General features: G+C 42.1%; 1 protein-coding gene across 10 annotated transcripts in view; it reads left to right on the top strand.

The window, feature by feature from the left end:
- Positions 1 to 25,757, top strand: part of TTLL5 (tubulin tyrosine ligase like 5) — a 287,219-nt gene that overhangs the window by 18,045 nt on the left and 243,417 nt on the right. For 9 of the 10 annotated variants that reach the window (XM_049611362.1, XM_049611361.1, XM_049611359.1 and 6 more), the window contains exons 4-9: positions 1,714 to 1,796; positions 3,604 to 3,710; positions 11,537 to 11,667; positions 16,408 to 16,490; positions 24,429 to 24,498; positions 25,003 to 25,087. In XM_049611362.1, coding sequence (XP_049467319.1) covers positions 1,714 to 1,796; positions 3,604 to 3,710; positions 11,537 to 11,667; positions 16,408 to 16,490; positions 24,429 to 24,498; positions 25,003 to 25,087 — 559 coding nt within the window. Of the gene's footprint in view, positions 1 to 1,713; positions 1,797 to 3,603; positions 3,711 to 11,536; positions 11,668 to 16,407; positions 16,491 to 24,428; positions 24,499 to 25,002; positions 25,088 to 25,757 lie in introns of those variants that run through there. The other variant, XM_049611365.1, reaches the window with a different exon arrangement.

The following is a 25,757-nucleotide window of genomic DNA, read 5'->3' as shown; positions in this document are numbered from 1 at the left end:
GAGAGAGAGAGAGAGAGAGAGAGAGAGGGAGAGAATCTTAAGCAGGCTCTGCACTCATCATGGAGCATAGTATCTACTTGGCAGTTCACTGGGCCTTTGTGCCTCCTGCAGAAAGCCTGGCTCGGAGCCTCCTGAGGTGGGGTCCTCACGCTGATACCGCGAGAGAGGCAACCAGTCCCGTGGTGGGCTCTGTTCCATTGTTGCTTTATTCTTGGTTACCTTCTGTGACGGTTCACGTAATGTGTCAAGGACTCCTGGCTCAGTCTCATGACCGTAAGATCACCACCTGAGCTGAAATTGAGAGTTGGACGCTTAACCGACTGAACCACCCAGGCGCCTCAATAATTCAATTTATTTTTATTTATTATTCTTATTTTTTAATTTAGGTGTTTGAAAGTCTTTTTTTTTTTTTTAATGTTTATTTATTTTGAGAGAGAGGGAGCAAGAGCGTGCGCACATGGGTGGGGACAGGGCAGAGAGAGAGAGAGACAAAGAGAATCCCAAGCAGGCTCTGCCCTGTCTGTGCAGAACCTGATGTGGGGCTCAATCTCATGAACCATGAGATTATGACCTGAGCGGAAATCAGGAGTCGGACGCTTAACTGACTAAGCTCCCCAGGCGCCTCAGGGTGCATCTGGCGCCTGAACAGGGATATGAGCCCCGGACCCTCAGATTACAAGTCTGATGCTCTACCGACGGAGAGACCCAGGCTCAATTTGTTTTTAAAGCACAATGAGAAGTTAACAAACAATGTCTGCAGATTGGTTTTGGCCCTGGATTGCCAGTTTATAACCTCTGGTCTAAGATATACTGGTAATCAGCATTATTGCACACAGAGGACTGTCTAGAGCTTAACCTTTTTGTGCAGTGGACCAAATGTGCAATGGCAGTGTAAGGAAGCCTGTGGGCCTCTTCTCAGCATGATGGTTCTGAAGCGTATAGAAAATATATAGGAGTCTAAACAAAATCAATTGTATTGAAATGTAATTATCAAAATATTGTATAAAAGGTAAATTTGTGACATATATGCATTTTTATTAGTGCATTAAATAACATGGTCTGCTAGGAGGTTTGTTAACTGCCATAATTTTTATATATTGTGAGAAATGACATTTTCAGATAACTGTAACAATTGTACAATAATATTAAAACACCTGGTACCTATAGGTGGCAAGGTCACGGGTATTGCTAACACTCCGTTTTGTGCCTACATTTGTAATTGAAGATAATGTTAAATTTCAACTAGTAGTGAGAACAAAGATGCCATTTTGTCTTCCATCTATTTTTAATAACTCGCAGCAAATGTCAGGTTAACCCTTGGTCCACAATAATAGTAGCCTACTTAATAATAGCGTAAGGGGGGCGCCTGGGTGGCTCAGTCGGCTGAGCGTCCGACTTCATCTCAGGTCACGATCTCACGGTTCGTGGGTTCGAGCCCCGCATCGGGCTCTGTGTGGACAGCTCAGAGCCTGGAGCCTGTTTCAGATTCTGTGGCTCCCTCTCTCTCTGACCCTCCCCCGTTCATGCTCTATCTCTCTCTGTCTCAAAAATAAATAAACGTTAAAAAAAAAAAATTAAAAAAAAAAATAATAGCGTAAGGGTAGTAGTACAATGTTACCGAGTACAGTTAAGCAAGCCACAATCTCACAGTTTTATTTTTGTCTCTACAGTTAACTTTTTGGTTACTGAATTTGATTCTGTGTTTTTCTCTAGAACGTTATCATTTGTCTTACAAGATTGTGCGAACAGATAGTCGCCTGGTACGCAGCATTCTGACAGCCCATGGATTTCATGAAGTAAGCTCATTTTTACTACCTCACCTGATCTGCTCTAAAACTGAAAATCCTAGAGATCCAACCTGACGACCAGTTAATAGGGCAGCTCTAGAGGGTACTTGGGAATCTATGCTTAGTGATGATGCAGAGCTTATGTTGAATTTCTGAGTGGATTTACCAGTTTCTCCTTGAAATGCATGGAAAACATTTTCACAAGATTCCTTCCCCCCCGCCCCCCCTTCCTCCCTTCTTCTCTCTCTTTTTTTAAACTAAAAACCCCAAACGTTTTTCTTGCTATGATTAGGCTTGGGGTAGAGACAGAGCTGCCCATAGGGAATGGTCTGATACTGAATTAAGATTCTTTGATGGCAAGCAACAGAAGTAGATTCTGCCTAATTTCAACCCAAAGAGGGCCCCCTGGGTGGCTCGGTCGGTTAAACGTCTGACTTCAGCTCAGGTCATGATCTCATGGTCTGTGGGATTGAGCCCATGTCGGGCTCTGTGCTGACAGCTTAGAGCCTGGAGCCTGCTTTGGATTCTGTGTCTCCCTCTGTCTCTGCCCCTCCCCTGCTAGTGCTCTGTCTCTGTCTCTCTCAAAAATAAATAAACGTTAAAAAAAAAAATAAATAAAGGATTTGTGGGTAAGTTATACACAGGATGCGTAGCAGAATCAGAGGAAGAGGTGAAAAGGCAGGCCTTTGTAAGGAAAGAGACTAGAACAGCTCCAGGGATCTGGGAATAGGAATCTTAGGGACTGTCTCTTCGAGGCACTGCCATAGAAGTGACTCAACTCCATTCATTGTCATTGTGCCTTTCTCCACTGAAGACTGGAGATAGTATGACTAGTCCAGCTTGGGCCATGGAAGTGCTCCTTGCAGGGGGTCAGGGGGTGACTGGCAGTCTTTTTTTTTTTTTTTAACGTTTATTATTTTTAAGACAGAGAGAGACAGAGCATGAATGGGGGAGGGTCAGAGAGAGGGAGACACAGAATCTGAAACAGGCTCCAGGCTCTGAGCTGTCAGCACAGAGCCCGACGCGGGGCTCGAACTCACAGACCGCGAGATCATGACCCGAGCTGAAGTCGGCCGCTTAACCGACTAAGCCACCCAGGCGCCCCGACTGGCAGTCTTTTAAAACCAAATGGTATGTCATTCCCAAAGAAAATTAGGAAATTTTGGGATATTGATATTAAAAGGGACAGGCAAAAATGCCGGACTGATTTACACTGTAGGTATTTTGAGAAGATTGATAATAGTCTGGTTCCTAGCTCCTTATCTTAGGTTGAGGTCTGAGGTAGACATTTTGTGGAAGTTCTGATACTAGTCTATATCCTGTCTTGGTGTTTTATCCCTGGGGCCTCACTCGTACCTCTCACATCATAGGCACAGGGTACATAATTGTTGACTGAACAGACAAATGAATAGACAAAATCATTCTTATGAGTGAATGAATGATATCCTGAGTTGGTTTGCCATGACAAGGTTTTAGTCCTGATCAGTGCTTTATATCCAGCATCTGTAAGGACCCAAGGACACTGAGACTGAGAGTTGTGGGTTTGAGCCCTCTTCTCATGCTTTGATGTGTAAGAATGTTAAGAGACATCACAGACTTCTATAGAAGGATTCATTTATTCCACTTTTTGTATCTGGGATTTGCCCACCTGTCCCATCCTTTACAGCTTTTCATACTCAGCTTTTATTTTCCTAGGTTTAAATACTAACTGGGCACTCACTCTGCTCTGTAGATGAAAAATTTCTATGGCCTTTCTTGCCATCTCCCTGGAGAGAGGCTATCTCTGATGTTTTTGTATCTTTTTATCTGCCCTCAGGTTCACCCAAGCAGCACTGACTATAACCTAATGTGGACAGGATCCCACCTGAAGCCCTTCTTACTTCGCACCCTTTCTGAAGCACAAAAGGTTAATCACTTTCCCAGGTAATGCTCTTGTAGCTACTTTGCTCCATTTAAAGGTACTTGACACTGGGCATGTGGCCAAGAGAGATAATTAATGTCCTTAAAAAAAGAAGTCTGTGATACGGGGCAGCAGTCTGCAAATCAAACCGAGGTGTTCATCTCTGTAAGCATATATTATATGAAGCCTCTCCAAGGACTGTGTAGACACGGATGGTTCTAAAGGAGACTGTTTCTGGATTGTAAATCCCATAGGTTCTCTTTCCTAAGATTGAGCAGTTTGAGAGCCCCTTGTGTGGAAGTGTTCTCCCTCTCTCACCTCCTTTTTCAGTTACTATTCTTCCCTTTTGTAAAACAATGGCCCTCTTAGAATGTTAACATGGTGCATTGTCCTTGGGTGCAAACATTTCCAGGGTTCCAGACAAATCCCCCTCCCCCCTCCAAAAAATGGTGTTGAATTGAATTCTGGTAATGACAAATTTTTTTTCTGTGATAGTGATTTCAATTTCTTTGCTTTTAATAGAATTCAAAGCATAAAACTTGACATAGTCAAGTTGTCAGCTGATAGGCCATTAATTTTAATTTGTAATTGTAGATCATCTTGCGATTTTTGACACAGAATTAGGAAGTTGAAAGAATTGAGTGTCACTGGTAGAGAAAACTCCTTCCAGTTGCATTTTTAATGGCAGCCTAGAGAGGCAATACTGCCTAGTGACCAGGAGCATAAGCTCTTCTAACCAAGTGCCTGGGCCCAGATACCAGTTCTGCTGAGCGACCTTGGTAACAAGACCTTTCTGAACATCATTTTCCTCATTGGTAAAAAGATGTTGCTGATGATCCACACTTCACAGGACTGTTGTGAGGATTTAATGTGTCCAGATCTAAACTATTTAGAACAGTGCTCACTCGTTACATAGTAAACACTACAGAAGTGTTAGCTGTTATTTTTGTGACCAGAGTTCCCTAGTGTTTTCATCTGTGAAGAAGAAAATAGGAATAAAATTGATGCTGAAACCCTACCTTACTATGGCAGTCATACTCAACCACGGAGAGACAGATAGATGACCTTATAGACAAGAGGGAAACAAATCTCATCTCATGAAGAGAAGGAAATCCAGTACAACTTTTTTATTTGGACTGTGGTTACATTTTATTTTATTTTATTTTATTTTATTTTATTTTATTTATTTATTTATTTTTATTTATTTTTGGGACAGAGAGAGACAGAGCATGAACAGGGGAGGGTCAGAGAGAGAGGGAGACACAGAATCGGAAACAGGCTCCAGGCTCGGAGCCATCAGCCCAGAGCCTGACGCGGGGCTCGAACTCACAGACCGCGAGATCGTGACCTGGCTGAAGTCGGACGCTTAACCGACTGCGCCACCCAGGCGCCCTTATTTTATTTTATTTTATTTAGTTCTAGGACTTAAGTCCTAGTTACTTATGCTCACAAGTTTTATTTTCATATGCTTTTCTCATTTTTATCTAATGAAGTTTCTTTCTTAATTTTTCAATTCTCTTATATCTCGTCACTGTGTGTAAATACCTGGCCCAAGTCAAGTAATTTCCTCATAATCTTGCTTAAATGTGAATTTTGAGTTCATGACAAGTTTCAGTTTTATGTCTCTGCTTCATTTGCAAAAGTAACTTAAGCCTTATTTTTCTTCCTTCATGTCCAGAAGATGTGGATTTGGTATTCTAAATGTGTGACTGGATGGTTGAAGTGAATCAGATACGGTCTATCTTAAGTAGGCATTTAAAGAGTCCTTGAAATAGCCTACACTGGAGTCTGCGTTCCAGTTCATGTTAACTAGTATATTATTTATTTTAATGGTTTTTGAAGTACTCCTGTAGGTGTATAGGAATTCTGTCTCAGTTTAGAATTAAACAGTCAGCGTTAATAAATTTGAACCTGTATTTTCTGGAGTATTCCTTGAATGTGGTGTTCGAATGTTGTATGTTCGAACACACTGATAACCCATCATCTAAATGCACCATGCTTCGTGGCTTCTGCTGCTCTGTCTCGCATGGTTTCAATCCAGACACCTGAACTCAAGTGTAAGAGGCATTCAGGCACTTAAAATGTTTCCAGGGCACCTGCGTGGCTCAGTTGGTTAAGTGTCTGACTTCGGCTCAGGTCATGATCTCTCAGTCTGTGAGCTCGAGCCCCACGTCGGGCTCTGTGCTGACAGCTCAGAGCCTGGATCCTGCTTTAGATTCTGGGTCTCCCTCTCTCTCTGCCCCTCCCCCCACTCATTCTCTCACTCTCTCTCGCTCTCTGTCAAAAATAAACATTAAAAAAATTTTTTTTAATGTTTCCAATATTATTGTGAACTTTCTTAAAAAAAATTTTTTTTAACGTTTATTTATTTTTGAGACAGAGAGAGACAGAGCATGAACAGGGGAGGGGCAGAGAGAGAGGGAGACACAGAATCTGAAACAGGCCCCAGGCTCTGAGCTGTCAGCGCAGAGCCCGACGCGGGGCTCGAGCCCACGGACCGTGAGATCATGACCTGAGCCGAAGTCGGATGCTTAACCGACCAAGCCACCCAGGCGCCCCTGAATTTTCTTAATATAATTTTTAACTTTTAATTTTAAATAATTTTAGACTTCTAGAAAAGTTGCAAAAATAATATAGTTACTCTGTATCCTTTACTCAGTTTTTCTAACATTAATATCCATTATAACAGTGGCAAAATTATCAAAATGGAGACATTAACCTTGGTATACTGTACATTTTAATAAAAATTCGTAATACTTACGGTGTTTTGATATATTGTGTACTACAGTAGTTGCCGTGATAATCAGTTTATAGCCTAATGATCAGATGAAATTTGAAAATAATGCATATTAACTCATATGCATATTTTGTTATAGAGAAGGTATGATGATATACGAGTTGCAAGCATGAAGTATGTTCTATTAGGCTAACCCCTTCTTTGGGGGAAGCGTCACGGAAGAAGTAAAAACAAGAGTGATTGAGGGATCACGCCTGGGTTGGGAGTGTGAAGGAGGCTTCTGGGGTGCTGGGAATGTTCTGTATTTAGTCTCAGTGGTGCTTACACAGGTGACCAAAACTCATCACGCTCTGCATTTGTGATTTGTATGCTTCTCTGTATATATATTACCTTCAGTAAAAAGTATATTTTAAAAAGCGAAAAATATACTGACAGAAAAAGAGCTTTTTCTTCGATACTATTTTTTAAATGTACAGGGGCCTTTGAATCCTGATGTTATTTTGATTCCCTTGAGTATACTTAAAAGGGTAGCATTAGAATTTTGTTTTAAAATAAGATTTACCATTCGTTGGCCCATTTGGGATGATGGGCTGAGCGACCTTGGTAACCAGATTTTTTTTGATGAAAAATCTTAGATGCCGACTAAAGGATATGTAGTTTCCTAAAATTTGTATGGGGGGTATCAAGCAAAAGGATTTGGAGACCTCTAGGATTGGGCATCTGTAGGAGAATGCATTCTTTTTCTTATCCTCTCATCAATGTTTCTAACTGATGATAAACGTCACTGGGGAGACTATTTAAAAATATGCACTCACAGGTCCCGTTGTAGATTCGTGGAATCACCATACCCAGGGAAGATGTATATTTAAAAAGTACCTTCTAGGGGCTCCTGGGTGGCTCAGTTGGTTGAGCATCCGACTTCGGCTCAGGTCATGATCTCACAGTTCGTGAGTTCGAGCCCCATGTCAGGCTCTGTGCTGACAGCTCAGAGCCTGGAGCCTGCTTCCGATTCTGTGCCTCCCTCTCTCTCTGCCCCTCCCCTGCTCATGCTCTGTCTCTCTCTCTGTCTCAAAAATAAATAAAAAACATTAAAAAAAAAAAAAGTACCTTCTAGGTGCTTAATCTTTCTAGGTAAGTATATACCTAGAAACCATATATTTAGAAAACAGTGAGGATAGGGCGCCTGGGTGGCTCAGTTGGTTAAGCGTCTGACTCTTGATTTCTGCTCAGGTCGTGATCTCGCAGTTTTGTGAGTTTGAGCCCCACAAAGGCTCAGTGCTGACAGCATGGAGCCTGGTTCAGATTCTCCCTCTTTCTCTGCCTCTCCCTTGCTCACACTCTGTCTCTCTCAAAATAAATTAACTTAAAAAAAAAAAGAAGGCAGCGAGGTGATTTATATCTGGAAAATTTGGAAATTACTGTTCTAGGCTAAGTCAATATTATAATGTGGACCATCTGTACCCAAATCACCTGGGACACTTGTAGAAAATGCAGAATCCTAGACTTTATCCCAGAATTTTGAGATGTGGGACTTACAAACAATAATTTTAAAGAAACTTTCTGGATGATTCTTATCTAAAATTTAAGGACCTCTGCTTTACATTTATGAAGAGGATGATGGGTAAGAAAGAAGTGTTTGTGATACCTGGACTTGGCAAAGTCCCCTTTGATTTTAAGAAATTATATTGAAAAATTTGAACTGAGAAACATTAAGTTTTAGTGGTTATAGTAAAGATTCTTGGATGGTTTTTAAATAGTGGAGCAAACCATGAGTGGAAGCCAGTGGTGGAACTCGTGAGTCCAGTTGAGGCTAACTGAAGTGCTCTGGAATATACTTCCTGATAGGTGGCAATTATTGCCTGAAGTTTGTGGTGATCATTACCTTGCTTTTCTTTAAAATTTTATCTCTTGCACATCCATCTTTTAATGATGTAAACTAAGTTGTCAGTGGGATTCTTAACCTAGTGATCTGGTACTTTACTACAATAGGATCATTGTAGTCTAACATTAAGGTCTATCTTGGTCACTGTGTAGGAGAAACATATCCGACCTGCAGGTACTTGTTTTACTAATGGTGATGCAAGTTCCATGTAGTTATAGAAGAGGCTGGACAGTTACTGCTGTGGCATTAGGCCTATAAATGTGGGAAAGGTAGCCACATCTTCTGTTTTCCTCACCGGTCCTATTTTCAAGTCTGCTAACCTTTTTTCAGGCCATGTTTCTCAGAAGGTCACACCCTCTAGGTATCTTTGTGTAAAAATTCCCAGAATGCTTTGGGCTTGGTACTTGTTAGTTGGTTACTAGTGTTTTTTCATTATTTGGGTAATCTAGATTTTTTTTTGTACTATTAAAGAATTATGATTCAATTAACATAAAACACCTAAAATGTTTCATAATGATTTTTAGCAGTGAATAGTCACAGGCGGCTGATGAAGCTTTATGAAGCTAGAATTTATTTGATGCATTTGGCTTCTGGACCCTGAAAATTTGAATATATTTATCAAAAGTCGAACTTAGAACACAGTCTTTTTTGTTTATTTATATTTAAAGTGTGTTAGAATAAATTTAATACTCATAAATCCCACCAAAACACATTTGGCAAAAAGAATCAGATTTAAATGTAAAAGCTAAAACTGTAAAACTTCTAGAATAAAACACAGGAGAAAATCTTCATGCACTTGGATTTGGTAAAGATTTCTTAGCTCTAACAGTAAATGCACGATCCATAAGAGAAAAATGTTGATAAAGTGGGCTTCCTGAAAATTTAAAATGTCTGCTCTTTGAGAGACACTGTTAAGAAAATGAAAAGGTAAGCCACAAACTGGGAGAAAATATTTGCAAAACATATATCTGATACAGAATTCGTATCTAAGAATGTATAATAAACTCTGAAAACTCAATAATAAACAGGATTTTTTTTTTTTTAAATGGGCTAAAAATATGTGAACAGATACTCATCAAGGAAGATAGACATGAAAAGATGTTCCTCATCAGTAGTCACTAATGGAATGTTAGTTAAAACCACACAAGGTGGGGCACCTGGGTGGCTCAGTCGGTTAAGCATCCAACTCTTGATTTCAGTTCAGGTAATGATCTCACGGTTTGTGGGTTCAAGCTTCACATTGGGCTCTGCTGACAGTATGGAGCCTGCCTAGAATTCTCTCTCTCTCTCCCTCTCTCTCTGCCCCTCCCCGCTTATACTTTCTGTCTCTCAGAAATAAACAAACTGAAAAAAACCACACACACACGAGGTACTACTAACTGCCTATTGGAATGGCTAAAAACAAAGAAAAAACACCAGACAACACCAAGTGCTTGTCAGAATACAGCACAACTGCAACACTGAAACTTTGCCAGTGGGAAAGGCAAAGCAGTACAGCCACTTTGGAGAACAGTCTGGCAGTTTCTTATAAAGTTAAATACATACACACGTGTTGGTTTTAAAACGTGTCCGCAAATTCCTTGACCTTGCCTTCAAATGGTTGAGCTAATTTTTCTGTTCTTGGGTGTGAGCTGGACTTTGTAACTTCTTGTTTTTATTTTTAAGTTGATTTAGTTTCAAGGTGGGGGGGAGGGGCAGAGAGAGAGAGAATCCCAAGCAGGTCTGCACTGTTAGTGCGGACCCCGACGCAGGGCTTGAGCTTACGGACCGTGAGATCATGACCAGAGCTGGAACCAAGAGTCAGATGCTTACTTAACTGACTAAGCCACGCAGGCGCCCCTGGACTTTGTGACTTCTAATGAGCAGTATGTGGCAGAAGTGACATGGTGTCACTTCTGAGACTAGGTCATTAAAGTCATTGCAGCTTTGTTCTTGTCCCTTTCCTTCTCACGTCACCTGATGTAGGAGGAACCAGCTGTCATGTCACAAAGACACTCTGTTAGCCTTACAGAAAAATTCACATGGGGAGCTGTTTGTAAAGTGGGTCCTTCAGCCCTAGTCAAGCCTGATGGCTGTAGCTCTGGTCAACATCGTGATTGACATCTCATGAGGGAGCCCCGGACAGAACTGCCCAGTCCTGCTCCCCTCACACTCCTGACCCACAGAAATTTTTGTTACGGTTTTCATCTGTAAGGTTTTGGAGGTAATTTTATTATGCAGCAGTAGACAGCTAATAGAACTTACCAAACACTCTTATTAAACCCGGCCATCTCATTCCTAGAGAGATGAAAACTTACGTCCACGCAAAAGCTTACATTCTTACAAAAGTCCGTACGTAAATGCTTGTAGGGACTTTATCCGTATCTTCAAAAACTGGAAATGGCTCTCATGTCCTTCAGCTAGTGAATGGATAAAGAAACTGCGGTACATCCAAGCGGTAGACTACTACCGAGTCATAAAAAGGAATGAAATTCTGATGCCTGCAGCCACAAGGATACGTCTCAGTTGTTGCCAGTTGCAACGAAAGAAGCCAGTCTCAGAAGGACGCATGCTATATCATTCCATGTCCTTGGCTTTCCGAAAAAGGGCAAAATTATAGGGACAGAAAACAGATGAATGCTTGCCAGGGCCTGGAGGTGATTGGAAGGCTCTTGGGGTCACTACAGAGGGACTTGGGGTGACTTTTTGGGATGTTGGAATTGTTTGTGGTGGTGGTTACATAATTGCATTTGTTTGTTCAAACTCTTAGAATTATACACTTCTTGGGGCACCTGGGTGGTTCAGTCAGTAAGCGTTCGACTTTAGCTCAGGTCATGATCTCGTGGTTCATGAGTTCGAGCCCCGCATTGGGCTCTGTGCTGACAGCTCAGAGCCCAGGGCCTGCTTCAGATTCTGTGTCTCCCTCTCTCCCTGCTCCTCCCCCACTCACACTCTGTCTCTCTCTCAAAAATAAACAAACATTAAAAAAAAATTTTTAAAAATTATACACTTCTTAAAAAGGGTAGATTTTACTGTATGCAAGTTATACCTTGATGAATAAATCTGACCAGAGAAATCCATTTTATGAAAATGATTAATAAATCTTTGGAGGTGACAAAGTGATAGATTTGAGATGTAATACTGTCCTCAATGACTGCTTCCGAACTGTGAACTATAAACTCTTTAGTATGTGATAACACGGGAAAACCTTTCACAGATGACTGAAATGGAAAAACTTTTACAATTTTTAGGTCGTATGAACTAACCCGGAAGGACCGACTGTACAAAAACATCATTCGAATGCAGCATACGCATGGATTCAAGGCTTTTCACATCCTCCCTCAGACCTTTCTTCTGCCAGCTGAGTATGCAGAATTCTGTAGTAAGTGCCTGGCTGGGAAGGCCCCGATCCTTGGCCCCTGAACTTGGGGCAGACTTACCCCAAGGGCTAGCTACCTCGAGTCAGTAACTAATGAGGGCTTTTCACATCCTTAAAAAGTTGTGCTTCTTTACTAAAACAGTTAGGGAAATAATTTTAAGACTCTTTTTATTCTGATTATGTACCTGTATGTGTATTTTTAGTAAGCTCCTCACTGTCATTTCTGGAAGGACACATTGGTGCCCTGCACACATGCCCCTGTCAGGTACAAAAAGTCTCTTTATTGGCAAGACTTCGTGCCTATGTGAGAAAGTATATGCTTCTGGATTTGAACTATATATGCTTCCTTTTGAGTGCCTGTTTTCCTCTTGCCATTTAGGGGAATATTCCTGTCACCTTAACGTCTGGACTTGTGTGACTTAATGTCCTTTGAGGTTCAGTGATCACGCATTTTTTAGTGTGAGGGTTTAGAGGTACCAGTTAGTCACAGTCTTGTTGGAGTTCAGGAGAATTGAAGAATACATGTGTTAGCCAAATGGGGAACCAAATGTCAGCTGTGTGGTTGGTAAAGCTAGATGGGGACCTGTGGCCTGCAGCCCATTCCCAGTGGGCTCCTTACTTCTTTTGCCTCGAAGTGAACGGTCTTCCCAGGTCCCAGCAGGTGAAATGGGCTGCTTCAGGCTTTCCTCCCTGGGGACAGAGCCCGAGTCAGTGGGCTTGGTGCACAGAAGAGGTGCGAGTACAGAGAAGGTGTGAGGCAGGTCTTTTGTGAGAGTCCGCACAGTAGTTGTAATATGAGCCAATACGGAACGAGGGTTTCCTTTCTGTAAAGCCCTCTTCCAAGTGGCATTTCTACTGTGAGGTAGGCACCGCTGTTATGCCAGGTTTACAGATGAAGAGATGAAGGCAGGCACGGAGAAGTCGGGAGCTTTCCGAAAGTCATGCAGGTTGCAAACGGTGCCGTCAGGTTCACACTTCGTGGTTTGGTTTTAGAGGCCGCACTCTTCACCACCGGGCCTTGTTGCATAAAGACACTGGGCAGTGTGCCCACAGTGTCCACTTCCCGGTAACACCGGTGAGAGAGGATCAAGGAGGACACGAGGGGAGGACAGACACATAGATATCTTTCTTCTCGGTAAGTCCAAGAAAGAGACTATTCCTGTCTTATGGGTAGAGGAGGCATGGAGAGAAGAGAAAGTTCTCTCTAGACTTCCTGACCCTTGATTTTCTTAACCTGTAAGACTTAACAGTCTGGTTGCCCAGTGCGGGGTTCATCCTCTGGGACTTCCGTCATCAGGATCTCCTGCTTCCACCCTGGTGAGGCCGTTTCTCTGATAGCACCTATTCCAGCGGGGACGCTTGACGGTTCAGTGTTTGCCCACAGAAGGCTCTGGAATGGGTCAGAAGAGCTCTGTTGGACTCAAAGCCGAAAACTTACAGCTTAGAATTTTTATTATGTGACTTTAGCCACGTTACTTAAACTGCTCTGTGCCTTAGCTTCCTCCTCTGTAAAGTGGGCTTATTACTAGTACTGACCTTATAGTGTTATTGGGATGTTTAAGTAGGTTAATACATGGAAAGCACTTGGCATGGCACCTGATAGGTGTTGAATAAGTGTTCAATGTTATTCCCTTTTTCAAGTGACGTTGAGATGTATTGTTACATAATAAAAGATCATGCGATAAGCCAACACGATAGCATAAAAAATACTTCAACTAACATGTTAGCAACATGGCCCAGGTGTGAAAACTCCTGTTAAAGTGTACAATAATTCCCTATTAAAGTCTACAGGAATCTGCAATGAAAATTCCCTTTGTCCTCTCTCTGCTATTTCTTATCCTGTTGTTTTCCCTTTGGAGGCAGGTTCAGGGGTGGGGATGCTCATTCAGATGACTGGATAGAGTTAGGATTCCTCCATCAGTTCAAGCGTGACCTGTCTTTCAGTAGGATTGCTTCTTTAGCATATTATTCAAACTCGTATGTGCTCTGCTTTTTAACAAAAATGAATTCAAAAGGTCAATAGAACACACAGAATTAATACAGCCGTAACTCAGGGCCACCATGTTTAGCCCCAGGACAGTTACTGTAGGCAAATGGTGTTCTTCAGTCCCCCAAACAAATCACTTAATGATGTCATCACCAAAGACCACAGCAGGGACCCACCATGTTTGTGGAAAAGTGGGGAGAGGGAAGACATGATAGTCAAGAGGAGTCGTCTTGATTTCAGTCTTGCCAGGATGCCATTCATTCTTTGCCAGTTGTCCAGAGTCCATGACCTCTAAGCTAAAATTCATTTGGGGGAGATCCAACATCATTGGGTTAGTTGCGTTGCTAAGGTTACATATTAGGGGAGAAACACACCTATTTGTACCACTTCTTCTTTCAGAAAGACATTCCTCTTCTCCATAAAGGCTATTTTAAGTTCTTCTCTTCCTTTGGTGTCCACCCGCCATATGATAGCCCAGAAATTCCATTTTCTCCATGGCTTATGTTCCTGCCTTCCATTGCCCACTCGAGTGTGAGCAATAGGAGATTTTTGAGAAGGAAAGGAACGCAGGTTAGCCTTTAGAAAAATAATTGTGTGAAATGAATTGGAGGGAGCAAGGGGAGGAACGCAGTGGTCACTTGGAAGGTTAATTGCAGCAATCCAGAGAAGAAGTGCAGTTGAACCGAACCAGGTAGCTGGAATGGAAAAGAGGGAGTGGAAAGAGCGATAGAATAAACAGAGTGTACCAGCTGGCTTTAAGTAGTGAGGCCAGGGTCAAAGATGGCTCTAGAGGTGTGAATCTGGGAAGTTAAGAAGCTTAGAAGCACACTTTTTTAATGTTTTTTGCTTTTTTTAAACATTTACTCATTTTTGAGAGTGAGAGAGACAGAGTGTGAGCAGGGGAGGGGCAAAGAGAGAGGGAGACACAGAACCTGAAGCAGCCTCCAGGCTCCGAGCCGTCAGCACAGAGCCAACTCACAGACAATGAGATCATGACCTGAGCCGAAGTCAGCCGCTTAACTGACTGAGCCACCCAGGCGCCCTGCTAAGAAGCATGTTTTTAACCAGGGAGTGTAACCAGAACTGTAAAAGAAGAGCTATTAAAAGGGATGAGGAGTGTGAAATTTGGGAGCAAGTGTGGATTTGAGATGCCTAGAGGCTTCCATGCGGTGATTTGCAGGCAGTTGTAAAGGCAGAGTTGAGTTCTGGCAATAGATTCTGGAAATCGCAGGTATGGAGGTAGATGTGATCATAAGGGAGAGAAAAAGAGAAGAAGCACCCAGAGAGGAGAGAGAGCTTGAAGATAGGAGCTAAGGAATGGGGTCCCAGAGGAGCCAGGAGAGGGTTAAATCAAGAACAGACACGTGGAAAGATGCTCAACATCACTCATCATCAGGGAAATGCAAATCAAAACCACGAGGAGATGTCGCCTCACACCTGTCAGAATGGCTAGTGTTAAAAAGACAAGAAATAGCAAGTATTGGCAAGGACGTGGAGAAAAGGGAGCCCGTGTGCATGGTTGGTGGGCATGTAAGTTGGGGCAGCTGCTTTGGAAATTGGCGTGGAGGTTCCTGAAAAAATTCAAATAGAAATATCATATGACCCGGCAATTCTACTTCTCAGTATTTACAGGAGAAAATGAAAGCACTAATTCAAAAAGATATATGCACTTCTGTGTTTATTGCTTCATTATTTACAATAGCCAAAATATGGAAGCAACCTAAGCGTCCATCCACAGATGACAGATAAAGATATGATTGATACGTGTGCACAATGGAATATTACTCAGGCAAAGAAAGAATGAAATCTTGCCATTCATGACAACATGGATAGACCGAGAGGGTATTGTATTACGTGAAATAAATTAGACAGAGAAAGACAAACACCATATGATTTCACTTATATGTGGGATCTTAAACAAAAAAAAAACAGAAAAAGACTCATCAATGTGGAGAACAAACTGGTGGCTGCCAGAGGGGAGGTGGGTGGGAAGGGTGGGCGAAACGGGTGTAGGGGATTCACAGGTGCACAGGCTTCCAGTTTTAAAGTGAATAAGTCACAGGGATGAAAAGTACACTGTAGGAATATGGTCAATAATATTGCAATGACTGTGTGTGGTGACAGAGGGTAACTACCCCCATTGTGTTATTTCGTTACGTATATAAATGTTGAATCACTATATTGTGTATATAAAAAGGTAAAGGGCACCTTTTAATCACTTGTAAATTATTGTCCTCCTGCGCCGCTTGCACATGGTTTGATTTAAGATGATTTTTTTTTCTTACAAGCTAAGAGAGATCACTTAAGGAAATTAGTCATTTCAGGTGACGTAGTGTTTGACTCATATTGGCACTCTGCAGTGTGAGCTTCTGGACGCCCTTGGGTTAATGGAGGCGAGAATCTCAAGATTCGTGAAGGCTGTTTTGTGACAGTGATAAACCAACATCAGATAGTTAGTTGCCTTATTTTGCTTTCACTCTCTCATTCAAGAAAGAGGGGAAATGGTGGAAGAAATATGTGATTTTGCTGCCTCCTCCTCCTCCTTTTCCCTCCCCACCCCTGCTCTGTTTTTGTGTGCATTTTTGAAGCTGGTTTAGAAATACAGGTTATTTTAGCTGTGCTGCCCTTCACTTACAAACCTGGAGAATGCTTCGGGTATCTAGTTAACCATTGTTGAAATTTAAGATGACAAACTCTTGTCCTTCCTTTCTCTTTGTTTCTCTCTCTCCCTTTTAATCTCCCAATATTTTGAGCAGATTCATACTCAAAGGACCGGGGACCTTGGATAGTAAAACCAGTGGCCTCTTCTAGGGGGCGGGGTGTCTACCTGATCAACAATGTAAGTATGCAGCAGGTGGCACCCTCTGCTGCTGCTGCTGCTTTTTTTATTTTTATTTTTATTTATTTATTTATTTATTTATTTATTTATTTATTTATTTAATGTTTGGTTTTTTTTTGAGACAGAGAGAGAGCATGAACGGGGGAGGGTCAGAGAGAGAGGGGGACACAGAACCCGAAGCAGGCTCCAGGCTCTGAGCCGTCAGCACAGAGCCCGACACGGGGCTCGAACTCACGGACGGTGAGATCATGACCTGAGCCGAAGTTGGATGCTCCACCAACTGAGCCACCCAGGCGCCCCTTTTTTTTTTTTTTTTTTTAAAGTAAGGTCCATACCCAAACATGGGGCTTGAACTCACAACTACAAGATCGAGAGTCACACGCTCCACCGACTGATCCAAGCAGGTGCCCTGGCACCCTCTCTTCTTATTGGCTTTTCCCTGCTTCACCCTCCTCCTGATACGATTTTTTTTTTTCATTGAGAGTAGGTGTTCCTTTCTGAAATCTGCATTCAGAAGTGTGAGGTGAGGTTGGGTGTGAGTTGGCTACTATTCACCTTACTGTCAGTAACCTCTTCCTGTGCCAACAGTTACCTTATGGCTAAAAAGTCACTTGATCACATGTTGAGGAAGAGCAGCCTTTGGGGTCAGCAGAAAAGAGGTTCCTTTTCTACTTTTAGCATATTGTCATATTAATTCCTCAGCACTAAGCATTCATTGGTAGGACACACATTTAGTTTCTCTTGTGAGCAGAACTGTGGGTTCCTGCCCTCAAGGTCATCGAGGAAATGAACCTTGGTGTGGTATGGAATTCTTGACGCTGTTTCTGTATCTCCCTCTCTCCTCCTCCTTCTGCCTTATCCTCTTCTGTTTTTCAAAAGTCATCAGTATCTTGATTCTTTGCCAAATCCTCATTCAAAGTTGTTTGTTAAGTCGAGTACATATACGGAGTAAATAAAATTTCAACCCCAGCCTCACTTCCTAGACTTTTTTTTTTTTAACGTTTATTTATTTTTGAGAGAGAGAGAGAGACGTAGCATGAGAGCGGGAAGAGGCAGAGAGAGAGGGAGACACACAATCTAAAGCAGGCTCCAGGCTCTGAGCTGTCAGCATAGAGCCCGACGCGGGGCTTGAACTCGCTGTGAGATCATGATGTGAGCCGAAGTCTGATGCTCAATCGACTGAGCCACCCAGGCGCCCCTCACTTCCTAGACTTTTAACGGTAGTTTTTAACCTAATATAGTTGATTTATGTTTCTTTTCTTAACTTTACAATGTGTTTAATTCCCATTTTGATATGCTTCACCCTCACATCGCCATCTACCCTCCCTTCCACATTCCATTACTGATTACCTTTTATATTTCAGGGTTTATACAATTATGTTATCTTCAATAACTGTGATTCCATTTCTCTGCTTTATCTTTAAGTTGAGTAAAAAATTTAATTAAACTGAGTAGAAACTTCACAGCATTGAATTCTGAAATTTCACCAGCATTTCATTCTGGGTCTTTTCTCATTCTTACTTCTGGACATTTGGTCAACCCTTTTAGTCTGGAAACTAGTGTTTTTCTTTGTTTCAGGAGAAATTATCCATTTTTTTATCTTTGTCTCTGCTACTAGACCTCTTTTTTGAGGCATTCTTGGTCTTTCTTTTTTGTCAACTTGTCTCTGATTTTAAATTCTTGATTCTCCCCCATCTTGATCTTTCTGGATCACCAGTTTGAGCTTTATGCATTTTAATGTTCATTTTATCTACTGTATTTATGTATTGGCTATCATAGTTTGTAGAAACTTTCATTTTCTGATTTGCCTTTTTGTTTTCTTTAATAATAGCCTGTAGTTGCTTAATGGATTAATGGATACAGTTTGTCGGTTGGCCTTAGTAAGGGTATCAGTTGAAAGTTTTTTAAAAGTTCTCTTCTGTTTTGTGTATTTTCTTGGGATTGCCTTTTCCCCCCCATGCTGTTGGGTTTTCTCAGTTTCAGTGACCTTAGATGTTGAGTTGTATTTGTGAACAAAAGACTAGACTGATTGAAATTGACAGCTGACCTAGGTTTCCCGTACTGTCCTGTAGGAGTAATTCCCTAGTATTTTCTCCCTGGACAGGAGGCTAACTCAGTTTTGTGCAAGGGCAAACTGTGTTGACTCACAGGCTGGGAGTGGACGGGAGTGAGGAGTGTGTTTCTTTCTGTCCACCCCTGCCAAAATAGAGCAGGCCTTATTCTGAATACAGAGGAAGATTTTGGTGATTTCACCCCTGGTTAGCACTACCTTTCCTGTCTTTTCCTGTGTGTCTGTTGTAGGGATAGAGTGGCCTCAAATTCCACTCCTCTGTCTGATCTCTCTACCGACACAAGACGTCCTCCCCAGAGTATCATCGTTAGGTTCTATTCTGAGGGCCAAGCTTTGGGTGTTGGAGGAGGGCCACTCACTTAATTAAGAATTAATTACCTGGTTCTTGTTCCTCGGCCCACTCCTGGGCCATGTTTGTTCACTGCCAGCTTGGAATTTCTCAGAGGCTCCTTGAGATCACCCTCATCTCTGTTATTTTCCTTCTTCTGCTTTGTTTTCTCAACCTGATCCCATCTGCTTTCTATCTTTCAGGGTTTCCTTAAACTTTTGGTCTCTTATTGGCTCCTTTAAATGTTTTCTAGCTTTGTTATTATTTCATTCTTTTAAAAACCTCTTCACTGTCCTTCCAGTGGGACTCTGGAAGGGAAGAAAGGGAGTGTGTGTGGGGGGGGGCAGGGGGGAGGTCAAGTACTCTGTTTTAAATTCCCCAATTCTCTTTTTACATGGTCTGAGCTATTTCCTACACGCACAGAAACTAACTTTCTGAGAGGTCTTTCACATTGAAAAGTCCTTAAATTCAGTCTGGACTGAAAACTGAGCAATAATAGCAATAATAGCAGATCTTACGTGCTACAGAAATACAGGATCTGGTTCTGGTACAGCAGCTACTCCAGCCTGAGCCCCAGGCTACAAGTGCTGTTACCTGGCCCCGGGTCACTCTGGAGGCCCTTTTCCCTGGAGTGTCTTGTGACAGAAGGCCCTGGTCACATGCTTTGGATCTCTCTTTTCTCGTTTCTGTTCTGACCTTGGCGCGAAGGCTCCTGTCGGACAGCTTTTCCTTCAGCTCCGCGCCAGGGGCTCCAGTGTTGTTTGAATCTCATAGACGGCACTGGTTTGGGTCTGGGTTTTAGCTGCCAAATGGAATTGCTATTGAAAGTCAACTGTGGTACAAGTTTGCTTTTTATTTTCTTAGACATGAGTCAAAAAGAATAGGATCTATTTCCAGCTCATCTGGGGCTTTTTTTCTTTTGGAATGCTCTTTTGCCCTGGTGATTTGTTATTTTGAAACCAACATCATAAAGGATAGAAAAGTTAAACTTTCCTCAGTGGGGCTGAGAACCCAGTGCCCTGACTCTTCCCTGGATGGAGTCTCCTAAGGAGGGTGACAAGTCTTTAGAGAATGCATTTGGCAGGCTCTCTTTCTCCCTCCCACCTCTCCCTGGGCTGAATCCCTAGAGACCCCCTGCGTAGATCAAAGTACTTGGCAGGACCCTTTGCCTCCCTCCTCCTCCTCAGTGAGGCTTTGGAATGAGTCTGATTCTTTGAGGCATTTGGTGGAGGTGCCAGACAGAAGCCTGGGAAGATGCCAGCAGGCGCGGGGTTGGGGGGGGGGGCGGGCAACATGTGGACATAATGGGAAAATATTCCCATTTCACTCCCCAAACTGGAATTTTATCACCTTTTACGCAGGCCTACAAACCATGTAGTTAATACTCTTCTCTCTCTGCTTATGCACAAGGCCTCACCATCCCCTCTTTTCCATACCTGGATCTTTTCCCATGGAATATGTGACCCATTAGCCAACTGGATGAAGTAACTCTTTCCAAGGCTGCTGCCTGCTTTCCTTTCAGATTTGAGGGGGAGGGGGCCGGAGTGCTCAGGCAGAGAGGGTCTGTGAGCTGAACTGAAGTGAGCGGGTGCGGGACTTGGGGGGCGGGTGGAGTTAGGTGTGAAGGCCAAATAAAAATATCTTTCCCTGTCTTCCCCACTGGAGAGGGGCTCTCACTAAAAATTCCCGATAATAGCCATAACCTTTTGGAAAATATCTGCAAACGGCAACTTTTACCATTACAAGAACGGGATAAAGGATAGAAAAAGCGTTACTTTTATGAAATACTGAAGAGAGAAGTATGAGCTCCTGCAGACAGAAGTTATCTTGGCCAGTCAGCTACCTTCCTCTCTTATGATGTGCTCTATTAACTCTAGAAATACAGCCCAGAGGAGCAGAGCTCTGTTTGCTCCATCTCCCTCCGTGACTAAGTGCCCTATTTTCCCCATGTAGTATATTCAAGTCGAGGAGGGAAAGCGCCGGCATTTTCTGATTAAGGTGTGACTTTGATTATGGAAGTCAGATCATTCTTCTTTGTCATTATCTCATATTAATGTTTTCTTTGAGATTTTGAAGTAGCAGGGGGGGTATTTGGTTTACTCTATTTACTCTGTGAACATAATTCCGTATAGCTCTCTTGTTTCTATTTGTTTATATGTTGTTATCTTAAGCGCTCTCTTATTTTTTTCTTCATTGTTCAAGAAATATTTAGGGAGTCCTTGCTGTGTGCCAGGTGCTGCCGCTCCTTAAAACCTTTTGAGGAGTAGGGATTATCTCTTAATGCTAACACTGATACTAAGCTAACGTATCTTCGTTATAACTCGGTGCACGGCTCTGAGCGGAGGGGCGTGTGGAGTGCTATGATGATGATGCAGGCTGTTGGGTTGTGGAACTTCGTAGAACCCTAGAGGTGCTACGGAGTTTGCACTAAGAGTAATAACTGATATTTCTTGCGCATTTAATGTGTGCCTACCCCTGTACCTTCCAAATACAGACTCAGGTAGTCTTTAGAAGAACCCCATGAGGTAGTTTACTGTTATTTCCTTGGTAAGTGGTAGAGTCAAAATTATAATTCAGGTCTAGCTGATTCCAGAGCATAACACTCTTAACCACTGTACCACTCTACCTTACAACAACTTAACAGATACCATGAGATTTAGTCTTAAAGTCCATTTAGAAAAATGGATGTATTTCCAACTTTCCCAACAGTCTAGATCTTGCTTTAGCATACTTTGGAGGGCATTTGGAGCTTGGACTTGAACTCATTTGAAATGAGTCAGTTGGGGATGGATGAAAAGGAAACAGGCTTGAAAATATCAAAAGGCTTTCGTTAGTTGCTTCTTAGCAACTCATGTAATGTATGTAACACTACACAAAAAAACTATACCCAGACCCTTCTCTTCTTCGTTGAGGTTACAGTTGAATTCCTGGTGCAGGTAGAGATGAGAGGTTCAGACCATTGAACAAATATTAAAGTTACCTAAATAATGTGCGAGATTATGTTATGTATAACCCAGGGGACAAATGTGTATGACGAGGGAGGGAAGAGAGGAAATGGGCAAGGACAGTAGATGTGTTATGGAATGAAGACGATTACCAGTGTAGTCTCTGGTTCAGAGGAAAGTTGGGTGGTCGATATCTGTTGCAACCTGTAGGTGTTACTCAGTGGGAAGAGGTCTGCAACTTTATTTTAGGTTTGGAACACAGACTTGAGGCTTGCTCCTTTGTGCTATGATTCATCAGTTCTTACGCACTAACTCGACTCCAAATGGAGATAGCACTTGTGAGAAAGTGATCACGAAAAGTAAGGGAGTCTGGAAATGGTGTGGGTGCTCAAGTCCATGAGTATGAATCAGCAGTGATTGTTGCCATGTCCATGTGATGCAGGGAGATGGGTTGTGAAAGTTGTGTTCTGAGTGTGGGACAGCAACAGTGGGAAATGAGAGGGGAGTCTCTTTCTCTTGCCCCTGGGGTTGCTCATCGTGTTTGATGTTACGGGCCACAAAATTATCCTTATTTTATGTAGTATTTGGGGGTAGCAAATGCACTGCTATAAAGACAGTCTTTTGAAATTGGGGGACAGTATTATAGGTCAGGACTTTGGGAAAAGATGTGAATAGTACCTAAGAGTTAAGCCTCCGAGGCAGACTGCCTGAGTTCAAATGCTGCTCTGTCACTGTGTGACATCTGTAATATTTAGATGGTGATATACCTGCCTCGTAGGGTTGGGGGAGGATTAAGTGAAATAATACTTGTGAAAAACTAGAACAGTGCTAGACACACAGCAAATGTTCATTCAGTGCATTTGTTAAATATTATTTTTTTCTGCAAATTTTAATCGTTACTTCTGTTGCCACTACCGTAGCTGTTATCATTGCAGTTATTACTATAGCCACTTCCCTTTTGGACTCCTTTTGTCCTGGATAGATTGTGGTGGCTTCCAGCTCGTTTTTCTGCCTTAATATAATCCCACACAGAGTTGTGCTATTCCCTATATTTTAACCTTACTATTTACTTAATCAAGAATCCATAATAATTTCCTGCTCCCCACCATGTTCAGACCAACTTAAGCCTTGTTGGGGGTTCGAATCCCTTTGCCAGCGGGGTCTCCTAATATTCTAACCATACCTTTTCATTATTCCCCAGGTCTGTCTTTTAGCCCCAGGTCAGTGAATCTGTCTCTTCTCCTTTCTCCTGAGCTTTGTGCTGCCATCTTTCCACGGCAGCTTCCTTTCCTTTCTACCATGTGCTCAATAGCTTTCAACACTCACTTCTGCACCTACTCTTCCAGGAAAGGCCTTCCCTGACTGATCATCCCACTAACTCATCTGCACTTGTATTTTGCAGTCTCATGTCTTGTGCTTGCAGATATGCTGGTTTGTGTTCTTTCAAACTACATATTTTGGGGGCGCCTTTGGCTGAGCGTCCGACCTTGGCCCAGGTCATGATCTTGTAGATCGTGAGTTTGAGCCCCACATCGGGCTCACTGCTGTCAGCGCAGAGCCTGCTTCTGATCCTGTTTCCCTCTCTCTGCCCTTCCCTTGTTTGCATTCTCTCGCAAATAAACAAACATTAAAAAAAAAAACAAAACAACTCTATATTTTGCTGTCCCTTTACCTAAATATTAAACTCTTCAGAAGTAGGGATTAGGCTCTGAGGGCAGAGATTGTGTGTGTTTTGTTCATCACTGTATCCTAAGTACCTTATACAGTATCCAAATACTCATGATTATTTGTTGTAGAAACAACTCTTTTTTCATGGAAAAACTCTTTAAAAGGGCTAGTTCATTCTTGATATGTAGTGGCATAGGACGTACAACTGATGAGCCCATGAAACATCCATCCCATTTCCCAAATGCCAGGATCCATTGTGGAAAGATCTGTAAGTTTTCTAAGCAACTTAATGAAAGTCTTCACTTAAGAATAATGGTAGTATTTAGGGGCGCCTGGGTGGCTCCGTCGGTTAAGCGTCCGACTTCGGCTCAGGTCATGATCTCACAGTCTGTGAGTTCAAGCCCTGCATCGGGCTCTGTGCTGACGGCTCGGAGCCTGGAGCCTGCTTCAGATTCCGTGTCTCCCTCTCTCTCTGCCCCTCCCCTGTTCATGCTCTGTCTCTCTCTCTCTCAAAAATAAATAAACATTAAAAAAAAAAAAAAGAATAACGGTAGTATTTTAAAATTTCCATCACCCTTTACACTTGGGAGAAAACACATTTTTATTTATTTTTTAAGTAGCTTTTATTGTCTTGGCATGTAACTATTTAATGTCATGTATATAAATCTTTAAAGCTGTTATGGCTCTATTTATTATGTGACAAGTGCTGTGTAAATTTATTTTTCACCCCTACTGTAATTGGATATCCGTAGTGTTTCTAAGTGTTATGTGGCCAGTTGAATATAGAGGTAGCTTGTAGGGAAACTTGTCTTAGAGTTTTAGTTTGCCATTTTATCATTTCTAAAAGGTCAAGAACTCTGCTCCCTTATTGTAAATTAGGATTCCTTTGCATTTCTGTCCTTTTATTCTTTGTCTTTACTCCATAGCCGAACCAGATTTCCCTGGAAGAGAACATCCTGGTCTCCCGTTACATTAACAACCCCCTGCTCATAGATGGTGAGTTGAGATTAGGCTGTTGGCTGGACTGGGCTAGATCTTGCTAATTTTAAAACATATTTTCACAGTCTTCTCTAGTAAGCCTTTATGAAGCTAGTGTGAAGTTCTTGGCAGCTGTGGCCCCAGAGATGAGGCTGGTGCCTTCTGTACCTTGTGGGATTATTTTGACAGTGAAATAGGAATGAATAGAAAAGCAAATGCTTTATAACACATATATGTGAAGACCGTGTGGTACGTATGTGTAAGCTCTCTTTCACATTTTATGTGTGTGTATATATATATACACACATATATATGTATACATATATACACATATATATATACACACACACATATATATGAAATATATAATTATTCTCAGAAGGCAAGGTGTGCTGCAGGCAGTGTGTGTTTTGTTGGGAGATTAGTCTTTCTTTCATATTTCTTTGTTACATTGTCTTGTTCGTCTTACAACAGAAAACAAATGACCTGCATTTTTCCTGTGAACCCCAATTTTTTTTCTAGATTTCAAGTTTGATGTGCGCCTCTATGTGCTTGTGACTTCCTACGATCCCCTTGTCATCTATCTCTATGAAGAAGGGCTGGCTAGGTAAGAGACTTTTGGGGGAGGAGGGGTGTTTATCAGAGTGAATCCATTAAAGAGTGTGTTAAGATCAGGCTGTTTCTTCCTTTTGTGTTCAACTCAGAAAAATAGAGCGTACCCAGATGGATTTCAGATTACAGAAAATCAGTCATGTTACTTTAAGCTGCACTTGTATATCCGCAGGTGGGAATAACCATCTGTATGTAAACACACACCTTTGCCAACCGGGCTGTAGGATCACATTGTACATTTTCATGCAGTGGCAATTGTTATGGTGACCCTGGGGCATTAAGATAATTTGTCATTGTTCTTTACAACTCAACTAGAAAAAAAAAATCCCACATTTATTACCTGTTACATACCAAACATTCATTTCAATGCTCACAACAGCCTTACAGTTGATGCAGTTTTGCAGTTGGGACAAGGGAACTTGGTCACTTTTTGGAGCGCTTCCAGCCAGATGGTGGTGGAGTGGGATTTGAACTCACGGATCTGACTCCAGAGCTCATGGCCTGAGCTGTTTCATGCCTCTTGTATTTTGGGGGCATTAGCTGCACCCCACCCCACCCCCCTCCAGCAAGTAATATGCTTCACAGTGATTGTTTATACATTATTTTGTTTCTCTTGAGGTACTTTTTAGGTTTTAAGGTAATGTGACTTACTTATTATAAAATTG

This window comes from Panthera uncia (genome assembly GCF_023721935.1).
Source record: "Panthera uncia isolate 11264 chromosome B3 unlocalized genomic scaffold, Puncia_PCG_1.0 HiC_scaffold_1, whole genome shotgun sequence".
Taxonomy (NCBI): Eukaryota; Metazoa; Chordata; class Mammalia; order Carnivora; family Felidae; genus Panthera; species Panthera uncia.
This window is presented reverse-complemented; position numbering and strand designations above follow the sequence as displayed.